The following is a 16,791-nucleotide window of genomic DNA, read 5'->3' as shown; positions in this document are numbered from 1 at the left end:
TACTATTACCTAATATCTGTATTTTTTAAGACTCCTTTGATGGCTTCACCTTATAAACTAATTTAACTAGATACTTACATCAAATAGAAACTTTATGTTTCACAAGTATTAAAAGTTTATAGATTAATACAACATTGTAAATCAACTAGAGTAAAATTTTTTTTAAAGTTTATTAGAAACATATATCAATGTCCCTTTGACGGAGAGGGCTGGTATTTTACCAGATTAATTCCATCTGCTTACCACACCTGCTAGAAATTTTTCCATTTAACAAAGTTTTCGAGATTAGAATTCATATACATATTTTATGTTAGGTACTATTTTATTTTCTTTTTATTTACAATATAATATTAGTTTCAGGTGTACAATAGTCATTCAAAATTTTTATAGATTATACTCCATTTAAGTTATTGTAAAATATCAGCTAGGGACTTCTCTGGTGGCACAGTGGATAGGAATCCGTCTGCTGATGCAGGGGACAGGGGTTCAATCCCCAGTCCGGGAAGATTCACTTTCTGAGGAGCAACCAAGCCCATGCTCCACAGCTACTGAGGCAGCATGCCCTGGAGCCTGTGCTCCACAACAAAGAGCACCCCTGCTCTCCGAAACTAAGAAAGTAATGAAGACCTGGCACAGCCAAAAAGATACACATTTAAAAAAATATTTCCTGTGCTGTACAATATATCCTGATAGCATTTTTACATATAGTAACCTGTACCTCTTAATCCCCTGGCCTGCCTTGCCCCCTTTTTCCCTTTCACCACTGGTAACCTCTAGTTTGTTTTCTGTACCTGTGAGAAAATTCATATAATTTTAATGCAACTATTAAAAGTAAATTCAATTATAAAAAATTGTTATTATAGTCATACCTTTAAAAATATTACACAAGAGAAATAAAGAATAGTGACAAGACTGAAATATTTTGAAAAGAACACCAGTTCAATAACACATTAATAAAATGTATTCATAGTTTAATTCTTGCATTTTAAAAATTAAATAAGGACCTAGTGAGTTATTTTTCTATAACAATGTTTGGAGCAAATTTTGTTTTTAAGGAATTAAGCATATTATTAAATACTAGACATATATCTGATGTATAATGCATAACACCTGAGACATTATTGCTGTTAAGTTCACTAACATTCTCTTGTAAGCGAACAACAAGAGGATTCTAGAAAAATATCTTGGGTGTATTTATAAAGCCTACATTAGAGTCATTCTTTAAAAAACTAAATTCACTTTTGATAAATTACAATGCAGTTGTGCCTGCAGATGACCATAGAATTCAGAAACAAAGTTACTGAAGATCAAATTCAAACAGTTAATCCTGTTAGCCAAAGCTAACTATGCCTTAGAAAAACAGAACACCAAAAAAATAAAAAAAAGGAAAAAAAAAGAAAAACAGAACACCAGAATCACACAGCGTTACTAAAAGCATTCCAGCACAGACTTCAGGAACAGACTTGTGGACATGGTGTGGGAAGGGGAGGGTGGGGCGAATTGACAGAGTAGCATGGAAGCATATACACACCGTATGTAAAATAGAGAGCCAGTGGGAATCTGCTGTGTGACACCGGGAGCTCAGCCCAGTGCTCCGTGACAACCTGGAGGGGTGGGATGGGGTGGGAGATGGGAGGGAGGTTCAAGAGGGAGGGGACATATGTGTACCTGCGGCTGATTCATGTTGATATATGGCAGAAACCAGCACAATATTGTAAAGTAATTATCCTCCAATAAAAAAAGTCATCCAAGATGCGAATGGGGGAAAAGGAGATGTGAGATTTGTGTATATGCCACATTTTGCAGATGTTTTCACTGAAATTTTAGTAACAGTCTTTTACAAAACAGTCTGTAAATATCTCTGGCCCTCAATCTATACTTAGTCTTAAGGGTCATGCCAGGGGCCTGACTTTGAATCAAAACAGACATGGATTTGTAAATACATGTGGTCACAGACCTCACGGACATCGGTCTCCTTCATGACGTGTCTTGTGATATAGCGAACGGAATCCAGTGCAGCTTCCAGGGCGTTTATAGAAGATCTGGGTCCACGGCTGCTCCGAGCTTCCTCCTTCTGACTGAAGTACCTGTCTACGTGACTTCGCATGCAAAGCAGTTTCGGTAGCTTGTGAAGAAATATCTTGCGGACCCACGGAGCCATAGCGTCGTGCGTTGAGGAAGAACGGTGATGAATGTTGATGGCAAAGACAGTGACCATGATAGACAGTGTCACAAAAATCATCGTGAACACCAGGTACTCTCCAATCAGAGGTATGACTTTGGAAGATGAGGGTATGATCTCTTCAATAACGAGAAGGAAGACAGTCAGAGACACAAGTACTGAAGTGCAGAGACAGATCTTTTCACCTTCATTTGAAGGAAGATAGAAGACAAGTACAGTTAAAAATGAGAGCCCAATACAGGGTATAATGAGGAACAAGGTATAAAAGAGAGGCAGACGCTTAATTACAAACGAGTAAGTGATGTAAGGATACCAGCAACAGCTGTCGGTTCTGTTTCCTTTGCTCCCTGTTGCGCTGACAATTTCCCATTCTCCATTATCAAAAAAATCTCTCTTGTCTACATCTTGGTCCTCCAAAATTATATCAACCTGTGATCCATCGTAAGTCCAAGACCCAAATTTCATGGAACAGTTTTGGAGATCAAATGGGAAAAATGTGACGTCGATGGTACATGAACTTTTGTAGTTTGCCGGTGGAGTCCAGGTCACCGTGCCGTCGTACCTGACGACGGTTTTGGTACTGGCCCCTTCAAAACGTCCATCTGCACTGAAATACACACACACACAGTAACAAGGCAGAGAGTGAACAACCCGGGCGTATGTTTTACAAGCCTAATGTCTATAAGAAAGCTTACATTATAGCATGAAATATTCTTAAAATTATTACACTTGAGATATACCTACAACATGTAGGGGAATCTAGAGTCCTTAAATATCTAACTCTACTGAAGTCGAACCACTGTTTCCATGTCTACTCCAGGACCAACAGATCTGTATTTACAGAATCTAGAGATTCATGTAGTTGAAATGATTTCACTTTGATTACACACAAAAGGTAATTGGCGCTAGTGGTAAAAAACCAATGCAGGAGATGCAAGAGACACGGGTTTGAGCTCTGGGTCAGGAAGATTCCCCTGGGGAAGGAAATGGTGACCCACTCCAGCATTCTTGCCTGGAAAATCTCACGGACAGGGGAGCCTGGGGGGCTACAGTCCATGGGGTCGCAAAGAGTCAGACACGACTGAAGCGACTTAGCATGCATGCACACACAAAATATAACTAGGCTGTTTATAACAGTGGACATGCATAGAGCCAGAACCTGAATCCATATTCCTAGACCCACTCCCTCCAGTGATTGTCCCCCTCCATGACAGATACTGGACACTTCCTACAGTCATGGGGAAAGAACAACAGTCCCAAGCTGGGCAGAGCCCTGGAAAACAGCTGTCCCTCTCGAAGTCTGTTACCACGTGAACTCACACACTGGAGAAGTCTAGCGGGAAACACCACCACCAACATGAGCTATCTTTATTGTTCTCTATGTTAAAATTCATGTAGCTTTTGCACGCTCCTCTGCAATATATCCATGTTAAATATAAAACTGCAGTGACTTCGAGTAAAATGATGCTTCAGGAAGCTGCATCATGCTACCTTGCAGCTCCGTTCACTCCTTCCATGTTGAAAAGCATGGAGGTAAAGGTTTGAAAAGTGAGAAACATTTTTGCTCAGCCTTTGCTCTGTCCTCAAGCCAATGCCTTTTTGCAAATAAGATAAAGTACATTAGGATGAGCACAGATTCCCCAGTGTCCTGGAGTGGTTGGTCCTAGAAAAAAATGAAACTGGCATCCAGAAATACCCTCTCCCCTAAGTCAAAAACCATAATTGAAACACATTTAGGTAGAATACTCATTAATACGAGCTAATAATCAACCCAACATTCCTCACTGTGGGAAAATTATGACAACATAATTTTCCAAATTATTGAAACATCAAGCAAACATCTAAACATCTAAGCAAATTAAAAGGATGCGCATTTAAACATAAAGTATGACCTTAACTATTTAAAAAAAATAATACCAAAAAATCTGGAAGGCAGTCAGCAAATATGTAGGCTTGAAAATAGGAGGTAAACAGGAATGTCAGGCTGCTTTACTATGAACACCTCCACCCCCACCACCACATGTGAGCTGTGATCTTAGACAAAACATAACTACCCTTGGCCTCCATTTTCTCATCTGGCACATAAATGTAGTCATCCCTAGTTCGTGAGGTTATCTTGAGACTCAGATGGCTAAAGCACGCACGGCACTGAGCGCACTGCCAGGCAGAGTAAGCTCACTGTGCAGGTAAGCCAGCAGCTGTGGCTGGCTCCATGTGGTGGGCTCACGGGACTGATTATGTTTCCCCCAACTTCTTCATACCTTCCTGGACTTTCCAAATGGATTACAAATTTTTAAAATCCAAGGACACTTTTATGATCAGAAAATAATTCACAAGAAAAATGGAGAGAATCCACAGAACATATTTGTAGGCTCATGAAACAAAAGAACACAAGATTAAGTCATGGGACTTTACGTAGGCAAACAATGTTCAAAGGGAATAAAAAAAAAATACTGGTGCCTAATGGTGATATGATTTCTTTATTAAGAAAACATAAAATGGTATTTTGACTATAACTTACTTATCAAACAAAACGATATCTGGAGTCCAGAGAGAGTCTGAAGGGACACGTATAAGTTTTATTCCACCGTAGTCATCAGGGTTCCATCTCAACTTCACATCTATCCACTCCTTTAAAACAAAGAAACCTGAATCAATTTCAATAAAAGCAATAGCCAAAAACAGTGAAAACTCTACTCTTTTTGCCAAACTCAGATATTTTAGACACGAAGTCACCTCTACTCCCAGCAGAGAAAACTCACCTCCACATCCTTCTTATGGGCACTGGGGGACAGCCCTGTCCCCTCTTGAGGTGGCTGTAACTATGGCCCTCATGAGACAGGTGAGGACCAGAGCTGGGTGCGTTCATTGCTCTGCTCGACACCTCTTCTACCAGCTAACCATACCCAGGAGCTACAGCCTGGTCCAGGCCAGGCAAAGGTCCAGGTTCAAGGAAAACATTCTCTTTTCTAGCCGTTTTGTCATTGACTTAGCTGGACTAGGCCATGCAAAGAGCAGACAGATTTATGACACATTCCACATAGTTAAACACACCATCCCATCTCCACATCGTAATAATTCTGTGATCAGGTAAAGACTTGCACCCCAAGGAAAGCACATACGCCTTTAAAGAGTTTGGGGCTAGAGAACTGGTAGTAAGTATTAAAAATCAGGGACAGGACTTCCCTGGTAATCCAGTGGTTAAGAGTCCACCTACCAATGCAGGGGACATGGGTTCCATCTCTGGCCTGGGAAGATTCCATATTCTGCAGGGCAACTAAACCCCTGCACCATAACCACTGAAGCCCCGTGCCCCAGAGCCCATGCTCCACAACAAGAGATGCCATGACAATGGGTCTGTGCACCGCAACAAAGAGTAGCCCCCGCTCTCTGCAACTAGAGAAAGCCTGTGCGCAGTAATGAAGACCCAGTGCAATCAAAGATAAATAAAATCAGGGGTAATAAAGAACAAACAAAGGGAAGCGCTCAACAGCACTTGGGCACATATGACGGTCCAGAAACAGAAAGAAAAACTCCTTTATATAAAAGGGACAATGAAAATAAAAATAAATCATCACATTCTTGCCTGCTCCCATCTCACTCAGAGTAAAAACCAAAATCCTACAGTGGCCTAGAAGCCACTACTCATAACCTATGCTAGGAGTACCCATCGGCCTCTGGTAGCTTCACTGACCTCATCTCCCACTCCCATCCCATGGCCACTCACCCCTAGCAGCTGGCTTCTTTGCTACTCCCTCAACACACCAGGCACCTTCCAACCTCAGGGCCTTTGCACGTTTGTGTCCCTCTGCCTGGACACTCCTCCCCCAGATACTTGCATGGCTTGCTTCTTCTTCAAGTCTTTGTTCAAATCTTACCTTCTCAGTGGCACTTCTCCTGCCATCCAATTTAAAAGTCCAGTCCCCAACACTTCCTGTCTGCCTTTTCAGTATTTTTCTCCAAGCTTATCAGCTTGAAAAGTACTATACAACTTCCTATTTATCCCACTGCCCCCCATTGGAATGACGTTCCTTGAGGGCTAGACTTCTGTCTGTTTTGTTCACTGCTGCTTCCCCAGTGCCCAGAACAGTGCCTGCCAAATGCTAGGCACTCAGTATTAACTGCATGAATACAAGACTCCATCTACCTCACTTTTCTGCCTCCTGCTTGTCCACCGAGACCAAATATTCATGTCCCTTCTGTGCTACAAACTCTGTAATAACAATGGCACCAGTTAACAGTTACATGGCCCTTCAAATTCAATACATACCTGTTTCAACCAGACATTGGTTGTCATTAACTGATTTTTCTCATCCTATAAAATAAAAAAATTTAAAAGGTTGATTATTTCAATTACAGAAATGATAATTCTTTAAGAATTTTATCAGATTTTATATAAGCACTCCTCTCTATAGAATAGTACATTCTGTTCATCAATCCGGTTCTCTAGAAAAGCAGGATCTTTTTTTCCAGCCTAATCTCACATTATTCCTTCCAACATACTCTGTATTTCAGATAACCTGCCATAAAGGCCACCATTGGCATTTTCCCATTTAACGTTAATAGTCTCAAAGACTACATTTCCTTAAATCTAAGATGCAATCGAAGAAGCACAGCATTATTTTATGTACTTAGCACTAAGGAAGAAAGAAAAAGGCTGATAATGAATTGTAAGCTGTCGTTAATTATAAGACATCTTGATTTCAGAAGTACTAAAACGTGGGGAAATGTACATCCTACAATTGGTGAGATACAGTGTATGCATTCTTGAGGGGCTATAACTTGTCATTTGCTTCTGCAAAGGCACAAATGTCAATCTCTCTATGGAGCTGTTATGTAGAAAAAGTATGGAGGTCAGAGACTTGGATGTTAAATTCATAAAGCTTTTACATCCGACTTTTCTAGAGAACCAGGGGTCCTTGCCACTTAGACCTTCCTATTGTCTCATCTTTGCTTATGCCAGTCCTTCACTGAATTTTCAAGGCCTAATTAAAGTGGCAGCTCTTCCATTAAATTTTACTGAAATGTCATAGAGCCAACTGCACCACTAAAAGATCATCATGGTCATCAACCACAAACGGACCTTGTATAGGATACAATGCTCAGAGCACAGAGACCCACAGAAGCCAAGGCAGTCGCTACAGTTGGGGAAACAGGATGGGGTATAAATAGCTTAGGTGACTAGAGTATCCCCATTGCCTATCCCATCCAAACAACACATGAAAGTCCTAGGAGAAAGGAGCAGGACAGAAAAAAGCATACCCCTAGGCACAAAGGCAGCTGTTAGTCCCTACATGGAGAATGGGTCCTAGGAAACAGCATGACCATCCCGCTTATGGTGTGTTTTCCAAAGAGCAATTTTCCTCGATTAAAATACTAGCGCTGGAAAGGAACTAGAGATTTTTTCTATCATAATCCCTTCATTTTGCAAACGTGGAAACTGGCCCAATGGAAACTTGCTTAAAATCACACCACCAGTTTGTGGGTAAAATCTACTCTAGAACTCAAAACTCCCAAATTTAAACCCTACACCACCAGCTCTACTGCCCACCCCAAAGTCACACACCATCCAGAATAACTGCTGAGCCCTCTATTAGAATATGCCTTTCAGGCAGAAGTTCTAAACAGAGGCATCAAAAATTAGGGGAGTTTTGGTAAACACATAATAGGCATGCTGCATGCCAGTAGGTCATCTGTGAGACTCTGATGAAAATTATAGACCATTTCCCCAGAAAATGTGAACACACATCAATTTTACCCTGTGAGGTAGGACCTAGTCAGTACTTAGTATCTTCAACAGTAACATAGATAAAAGAATAATCCATAAATTCACAACTGCCTCAAAAGATGTGGAAGTAGCCATTGACTCAGGGGATATAGCTTATTTCAATCTCAAGTGTCTCTCGAGCATCTGTCGTGTGTTTAACCCAGTGGAGGATGCAACTGAGGAAAGAAAAGTGTAAGATGACACTCAGGAAGAAACCACAAATAAATGAAATGTTAATACTCATAAGCAAAGCAGAAAAGTTTTAGGATTAGTAGATTGATTTTAACCTGACCATAAAAATAAAATCCAAACAAGCCAACACTGAGGTTTTAAAAAGAGAGCGAGAACACAATGGAACGGGAATCTGAGGAAACTTCCAGAGCCACTAAACATGACCACAAGGTTGCAGGGCAAAGACTTCAGCGATGGAAAGGAACATAAACCTACTGAGAAGCAATTCAGTGAAATTCTGGTCTCAATGTCCAGGACCCTTGGCCCTCATCTTCCTTCACTACAGCCCCCCTACCCTCCCACTGCCATGACTGTACATTTTCTGGGCTCTTCTCTTAAGAGGCCACCCTTCCTCAACTTCTCTGCTTGGCTAACCCACCCACTTTCTATGAATGTTTTTGAAGGATCAGGCTCCTGCTCTCTCTGCTTTAAAAACGCACCAATTCAAAGCTTTTAACAATCACCCCTAGGCCAGTAATTCCAAAATGACATCCTCAGCCTTGTCTCTCACTTCAGACCCAGACTTGACCTTCCAGGGGCCTCGCCAACATTTTCTTTTGAATGCACCATGATGGCCTCATAGCAAAAGCAAATCCATCATCTTCTCTGTCCTGCCTCCATCACAACTAGGTTTTACTTTCCAATTGGTTACCCTTCTAACCATCCAGGCTTCAGAATCAGACGCCTCCCCCCATACTCAGTGGTCAAGTCCTGTTCCTTCTTATATGTGGTCTTCTAACTTGCCTCTCAAGCTTCTAATCTTTCCCTCCTCAAAGCCATGTATTTGTATTAATCTTCCTAAAGTTCTGCTTTTACCATGTCTGTTACCCATCAGATCTCTCATTCACTCAGCATTTACTCTGTGCCAGACACCATGTTAGAAGAGACACAAGGACTAAGGCTCACTCTGCCTTAGTGAGGAGGCAGCACATGAGTGCCAGTCAGTGTAACTGGATCAGAGGAGAGACTGTCTTCAGAAGTTTGGATTTCAGAGTCTGACAGACGAATTTGGCCTTGCAGGAAAAATGGCTTGTGCTGAGAAGGAAAGTCCCCCAAACAGCGACGGCGGGAGCAAAGGCACGGTGGCAGCCAGGTATCACTCGCCACCTCCTCTCCTGTCCAGTCACACCACTGATCTGAACCGCTCAACAAAAAGGCTTAGCATCACTTACGTAATCATACTGTTCCTTGTTATTAAAGTGCTTTCTTCTCTGCGTGCCAGATCCTATGCTTAGCACAAGGCCAGCTCAAGCACTCTGCCTTCTTTGATAGTCTCAGTCACCAAGATCTGAATAGCCAGATTTCTGTGACATCACGCTTTAGTACTGCAGTGTTCTACCCTTACTCCATTTACATGCTCACGATCCCAACTGGAAAGAAAGGTTGAAAGCAAGTCCTAGTAACTACATCCTACTTCCCTATTTTTAATTTATATTTAAAATCTCCCTGGATTGCCCTGCAAAGGATCAAGCACAGAATCCATATTGATTGATCTTTCTGGAAGGAATGAGGTGACCTATATTAATCAACAGACTTCAAAAACTGTATATCTTTTGATTCACCACCTTCCTTGCTTATTATGTACAAATATATTCATCATTGTCATTTATAATAGGAAAAATTGGGAACAATTTTACAAAAGTTTCTGCTATTATAAAAGAATGTTTAAAATAAATTATAAATTAAATATAGCCATTAAAAATTAATTTAAAGATTATGTATTAACATAAAAAATGTTCATCACATAACAATAGGGGAAAAAGTAGTAATCAAAATTATATCTAAAATAATATCACAATTTTATAACATACTCATAAAGAAAAAACTGGCAAGAAATACAACAAAACATGACCAGTGGTCACCTCTGGGTGGTAGAATTACAGTCAATTTTTGTTTTCTTATTTGTATTTTTTTGAACTTTCAAAACTCTTTCCAAAAACTATGCACTGCTTCTATAATCAGAAAATAAAGGCACACTTACATTATACACACCAACACACACACACACACATACTTGTCAACTATTCTGGGAACACAACAGGGAAATATTGATTAATATGATCAGAACAAGAAGAAACTAGTTTGAAAATTAGTGTGAACCTTTTAGTTTAAAATAGAAAGAATCTCTTGACAACAAAAACAAGTTTATGAAGAGAATTTACTTCCTGGTAAATCTCACATGAAACGATCTCAGAAACGTTGTAAGTGTGATACTGAAGCAATAATCTGTTGAGATCCTTTTTGGTTCTAAAAATCTACAACTCTAACTCTTGGATTTTTTCTTTTAAAATTTTGATCTTTTGGTCATATTTTTAAAACACATTTAAGGAGAAACTTCCATATAAAATATTTAATCACTTCGAATTTATTAAGAATAGGCCTATTTTAATCACCAAATGAGATAAAATGATTTCTAAACTCTACCAGATTACATAAACATACAGTATTCCTGTGTCTGCGGTGTAATCATTGTTTTTCCCTGGTGAGCTCCTTGAGGACAACGGCCGTGTTCATTCACCCGTTATCTCTGTGGCCTGGCACGGGCTTGCGTGCACAAGACGCTCTGCATAAACCTGTGTGAGACGAATACATAATGACGTGCACACCTACCACATCCACTAACTGAGATATTGCGAGGCCGAACTTTATTTTTATTCTGTCATTCAGGTGTTCCACAGGACGAACCCATCTTTCGTAGTCTTGAAATAAATCCTTAAACAAACTATCTTCGTGTTTGGCAACAACGGATGGTTCAGCTAATCCTGTACAACAAATTTTTAGAAGTTAGTGGATTGGCTTCTCACCCACGAAACACATAGACTTTTAAAAAGTTCAGCGTTACGAATGAACCAAAGGGGGCGACAGAGGATGAGATGGTTGGATGGCATCATCGACTCAAAGGACATGAGTTTGAGCAAACTCTGGGAGATAGTGAAGGACAGGGAAGCCTGCATGCTGCAGTCCATGGGGTCACAAAGAGTTGGACACGACTGAGCGACTGAACAACAACAAAGTATTATTTAGGCTATTGACATAGGAGATTTTAATATAAAATATTAATATAAATGTTTGTGATCCAGGAGGGACACTCTGGCTCAGATATATTTCTTAGTTAAATCAGATTATTCACATGGAAATATGCTGAGTTCCATAAGAAGCATTCAGTACTTAACACAGAGTAATTTAAAATCTAAGTAACAAAAGCTTTTAAATTACCAGGGCTGGGGGGTTGCTTGTCATAAAATTCCAAACCTAGAAAACAGATGTATTAAAATGTATTGGTAAACTGGTGCCAGTGGTAAAGAACCCACCTGCCAATGCAGAAGACATAAGAGACGTGCTTCAATCCCTGAGTCTGGAAGATCCCTGGAAAAGGAAATGGCAACCCACTCCAGTATTCTTGCCTGCAGAAACCCATGGACAAAGGAGCCTGGCAGGCTATAGTCCACTTGGTTGCAAAGAGTCCGATACGACTAAGCAACTTAGCATGCAGCATAAATACAAAATAAACGTGCTTTAATTTGTGGTGTTGTTCAGTCACTATATCGTATCCAACTCCTTGAGACCCCATGAACTGCATGCTTTAATTTACATGCATTTAATATATACGGACACAAAAATATTGAGTAAATTATTCAGCTTTGTCATATCTTTGCTACACATTGTATACAATTACCTTAGGGTTCAAGACTTAAAAAAAAAGACAAAATTTTAAAAGTGTGAGATGCCATAGCCAAAGATTAATTAGATTTATGGATCATAGTAATGTTTACACTTCTACTGAGTTTAAATATGTCTCTTTAAAGAAATGGGTTTTTAGTGTTTTATGGACACTGGAGTGTATCTGTTAGGAAATGTGGAATCCGTGAAATTCAAGGATGATATTTACTCAAAACTCATGATTTTACAAAGAAAAAACACTTATTTAAAACAAAATGTCAATGGCTTATTTATCATAAAGTATATATTGCAGGTTTGGAGTAGCTAGTGTTGATCTTTCTCTAACCTGAAAAAATGATTTGACAGAAAATTAGCACTTTCACAAAATCTCTTTTTGTTATGAGAGACCATGTTTTCTATGTAGAGCTATTAAAAAGTATCTAGTTATTTTAGCTAGAGGAAATCCATCCTCTGATTTTCTCTCACTGCCTATTCCTTAATTAATAGAGCAGCTCAGTCTTCAGAGTTTATGTCTTGCTTCCCTAGGCTATTTAAGATCTTTGATTTAACCTATAAATACCATAAGTTTGTGCCACGCCTCTGTAAAAGTCTCCTGCTGAAATGCACACTATTGGAGCTACTGCAATTCAATTAGAATATTATACACGAAGGAGTCATTCTCTGTAATGTTTAAAAGCTGTTAATTTCAGAGGTTAAAGTTAAAATAGCATTATTGACCAGTTTCTCCTATTCTAATTCTATTTTAAAATGTTATAGTCTCTGAAACACCAAAACTTTAAGGTTGTTTAAAAGACAGCGATAACACTCTGATGGGATTGGGTAAATATTGGATGGTCATGTATATCATGTGTATAGTGAAAACATCTATGCCAGGCACTGAATTTCTGAGAGACTTTTCAGAACCATGAGGTTTGTGTCCAGAAATGCTGTTGAGGGAAGTTCCTTTTCCATTTTAGGTTATTACAAGATACCGTGTCTAGTTCCCTGTGCTATACAGTAGGTCCTAAAAAAATTTTTTTTAATGTTTTTTAATAGCATCTAAGAAAACTTTTCTCCTTTGCTTTTCGCTTCTCTTCTTTTCACAGCTATTTGTAAGGCCTCCCCAGACAGCCATCTTGCTTTTTTGCATTTCTTTTCCATGGGGATGGTCTTGATCCCTGTCTCCTGTACAATGTCACGAACCTCATTCCATAGTTCGTCAGGCACTCTATCTATCAGATCTAGGCCCTTAAATCTATTTCTCACTTCCACTGTATAATCATAAGGGATCTGATTTAGGTCATACCTGAATGGTCTAGTGGTTTTCTCTACTTTCTTCAATTTAAGTCTGAATTTGGTAATAAGGAGTTCATGATCTGAGCCACAGTCAGCTCCTGGTCTTGTTTTGGCTGACTGTATAGAGCTTCTCCATCTTTGGCTGCAAAGAAAATAATCAATCTGATTTTGGTGTTGACCATCTGGTGATGTCCATGTGTAGAGCCTTCTCTCGTGTTGTTGGAAGAGGGTGTTTGTTATGACCAGTGCATTTTCTTGGCAAAACTCTACTAGTCTTTGTCCTGCTTCATTCCGTATTCCAAGGCCAAATTTGCCTGTCACTCCAGGTGTTTCTTGACTTCCTACTTTTGCATTCCAGTCCCCTATAATGAAAAGGACATCTTTTTTGGGTGTTAGTTCTAAAAGGTCTTGTAGGTCTTCATAGAACCGTTCAACTTCAGCTTCTTCAGCGTTACTGGTTGGGGCATAGACTTGGATTGCTGTGATATTGAATGGTTTGCCTTGGAAACGAACAGAGATCATTCTGTCATTTTTGAGATTGCATCCAAGTACTTTGTTTCGGACTCTTCTGTTGACCATGATGGCTACTCCATTTCTTCTGAGGGATTCCTGCCCACAGTAGTAGATATAATGGTCATCTGAGTTAAATTCACCCATTCCAGTCCATTTAGTTTGCTGATTCCTAGAATGTCGACATTCACTCTTGCCATCTCTTGTTTGACCACTTCCAATTTGCCTTGATTCATGGACCTGACATTCCAGGTTCCTACGCAATATTGCTCTTTACAGCATCGGACCTTGCTTCTATCACCAGTCACATCCACAGCTGGGTATTGTTTTTGCTTTGGCTCCATCCCTTCATTCTTTCTGGAGTTATTTCTCCACTGATCTCCAGTAGCATATTGGGCACCTACTGACCTGGGGAGTTCCTCTTTCAGTATCCTATCATTTTGCCTTTTCATACTGTTCATGGGGTTCTCAAGGCAAGAATACTGAAGTGTTTGCCATTCCCTTCTCCAGTGGACCACATTCTGTCCGAGTTCCAAAGAACAGCAAGAAGAGATAAGAAAGCCTTCCTCAGCGATCAATGCAAAGAAATAGAGGAAAACAACAGAATGGGAAAGACTAGAGATCTCTTCAAGAAAATTAGAGATACCAAGGGAACATTTCATGCAAAGATGGGCTCCATAAAGGACAGAAATGGTATGGACCTAACAGAAGCAGAAGATATTAAGAAGAGGTGGCAAGAATACACAGAAGAACTGTACAAAAAAGATCTACATGACCCAGATAATCATGATGGTGTGATCACTGACCTAGAGCCAGACATCCTGGAATGTGAAGTCAAGTGGGCCTTAGAAAGCATCACTACAACCAAAGCTAGTGGAGGTGATGGAATTCCAGTTGAGCTATTTCAAATACTGAAAGATGATGCTGTGAAAGTGCTGCACTCAATATGCCAGCAAATTTGGAAAACTCAGCAGTGGCCACAGGACTGGAAAAGGTCAGTTTTCATTCCAATCCCAAAGAAAGGCAATGCCAAAGAATGCTCAAACTACCGCACAATTGCACTCATCTCACATGCTAGTAAAGTAATGCTCAAAATTTCCAAGCCAGGCTTCAGCAATACATGAACCGTGAACTTCCTGACGTTCAAGCTGGTTTTAGAAAAGGCAGAGGAACTAGAGGTCAAATTGCCAACATCCGCTGGATCATGGAAAAAGCAAGAGAGTTCCATAAAAACATCTATTTCTGCTTTATTGACTATGCCAAAGCCTTTGACTGTGTGGCTCACAATAAACTGTGGAAAATTCTGAAAGAGATGGGCATACCAGACCACCTGACCTGCCTCTTGAGAAATTTGTAGGCAGGTCAGGAAGCAACAGTTAGAACTGTACATGGAACAACAGACTGGTTCCAAATAGGAAAGGGAGTACGTCAAGGCTGTATATTGCCACCGTGCTTATTTAACTTATATGCTGAGTACATCATGAGAAATGCTGGACAGGAAGAAACACAAGCTGGAATCAAGATTGCCGGGAGAAATATCAATAACCTCAGATATGCAGATGACACCACCCTTATGGCAGAAAGTGAAGAGGAACTAAAAAGCCTCTTGATGAAAGTGAAAGTGGAGAGTGAAAAAGTTGGCTTAAAGCTCAACATTCAGAAAACGAAGATCATGGCATCCGGTCCCATCACTTCATGGGAAATAGATGGGGAAACAGTGGAAACAGTGTCAGACTGTATTTTTGGGGGCTCCAAAATCACTGCAGATGGTGATTGCAGCCATGAAATTAAAAGACGCTTACTCCTCGGATGGAAGGTTATGACCAACCTAGATAGCATATTCAAAAGCAGAGACATTACTTTGCCAACAAAGGTCTGTCTGGTCAAGGCTATGGTTTTTCCTGTGGTCATGTATGGATGTGAGAGTTGGACTGTGAAGAAGGCTGAGCACTGAAGAATTGATGCTTTTGAACTGTGGTGTTGGAGAAGACTCGTGAGAGTCCCTTGGACTGCAAGGAGATCCAACTAGTCCATTCTGAAGGAGATCAGCCCTGGGATATCTTTGGAAGGAATGATGCTAAAGCTGAAACTCCACTACTTTGGTCACCTCATGTGAAGAGTTGACTCATTGGAAAAGACTCTGATGATGGGAGGGATTGGGGGCAAGAGGAGAAGGGGACGACAGAGGATGAGATGGCTGGATGGCATCACTGACTCGATGGACGTGAGTCTGGGTGAACTCCGGGAGTTGGTGATGGACAGGGAGGCCTGGTGTGCTGCGATTCATGGGGTCGCAAAGAGTTGGACACGACTGAGCAACTGGACTGAACTGAACTGAAGGAAACTTTGTCTTAGGGGAAAAAAAATACTAACTCGAATTGCCACCTTAAATTTTGTTTGAAAGAAAGTAGATAGGGTATAAATAAATAAAATGATAATCATTCTACTTAATGGGAACCCTTAAGGTGCTACCTTGTGAACACCTTCTCAGTACATCCAATACTAGCAATAACAGTTTCCTAGTTCAATGTTACAGAAATGATAGGTGCAAAGGTCCATGGTATTTTAGCACAGAAACTTAATGGTGCACTCACACTCTACTTAGAGGCTATGTTTCTTCATCTGGTTCTAAGTGTTTTCAGTTTATACTGCTCATAAACCCCAAAATATTAAGAAGGAGATGATCCAGCACATCCCCTTACTTAACAAATGAGGATATAGACCAGAAAGGCCAGCGCTACAGAGCTCATCAGCGGCAGAGCTCAGCTCCCCGCAGCCTCTTCCTCTTTCCACATTAACTTCTTCCACCTCATGACAACTGGAAAAGAGGTTTAAGGTTATATCCCCTGACAGCTCAAGCCCCACCAATGTTTGCTCATTCATTCAACAAACATTTAACAGAATATGCCTTGTATCAGGCACTATGCCAAATGCTGGAAATGCACTAGTACTCAAAGACAGGTAAATCCACATTTACCATCTAGTAGTAAGGACTGATTCAGAAAATGTGATACTATATATAAGCTAACTTCTATAGAAACTGAATCAAACTAAAAAATTATTTTTAAAAATTTGTTGTGAATAATTAACATTTGCTCATCCTACTCAAAATAAATACTTTAAAGCAATCGCTTTCAACCTAGGT

The 16,791-nt window shown here is 40.2% G+C and overlaps 1 protein-coding gene across 1 annotated transcript in view; it reads right to left on the bottom strand.

Moving 5' to 3' along the window:
- Window positions 1–16,791, bottom strand: part of CHRNA5 (cholinergic receptor nicotinic alpha 5 subunit) — a 30,419-nt gene that overhangs the window by 3,952 nt on the left and 9,676 nt on the right. The window contains exons 2-5 of the mRNA XM_019983860.2: window positions 10,791–10,942; window positions 6,453–6,497; window positions 4,704–4,813; window positions 1,958–2,789 (exon numbers count right to left, since the gene is read on the bottom strand). Of these exons, the coding sequence (XP_019839419.2) occupies window positions 1,958–2,789; window positions 4,704–4,813; window positions 6,453–6,497; window positions 10,791–10,942 (1,139 nt within the window). The remainder of the gene's footprint in view (window positions 1–1,957; window positions 2,790–4,703; window positions 4,814–6,452; window positions 6,498–10,790; window positions 10,943–16,791) is intronic.

Source organism: Bos indicus, chromosome 21 (genome assembly GCF_029378745.1).
Source record: "Bos indicus isolate NIAB-ARS_2022 breed Sahiwal x Tharparkar chromosome 21, NIAB-ARS_B.indTharparkar_mat_pri_1.0, whole genome shotgun sequence".
Lineage (NCBI taxonomy): Eukaryota > Metazoa > Chordata > Mammalia > Artiodactyla > Bovidae > Bos > Bos indicus.
Note: the sequence above shows the minus strand (reverse complement) of the source record. Positions and strands in the feature narration are given on the sequence as shown.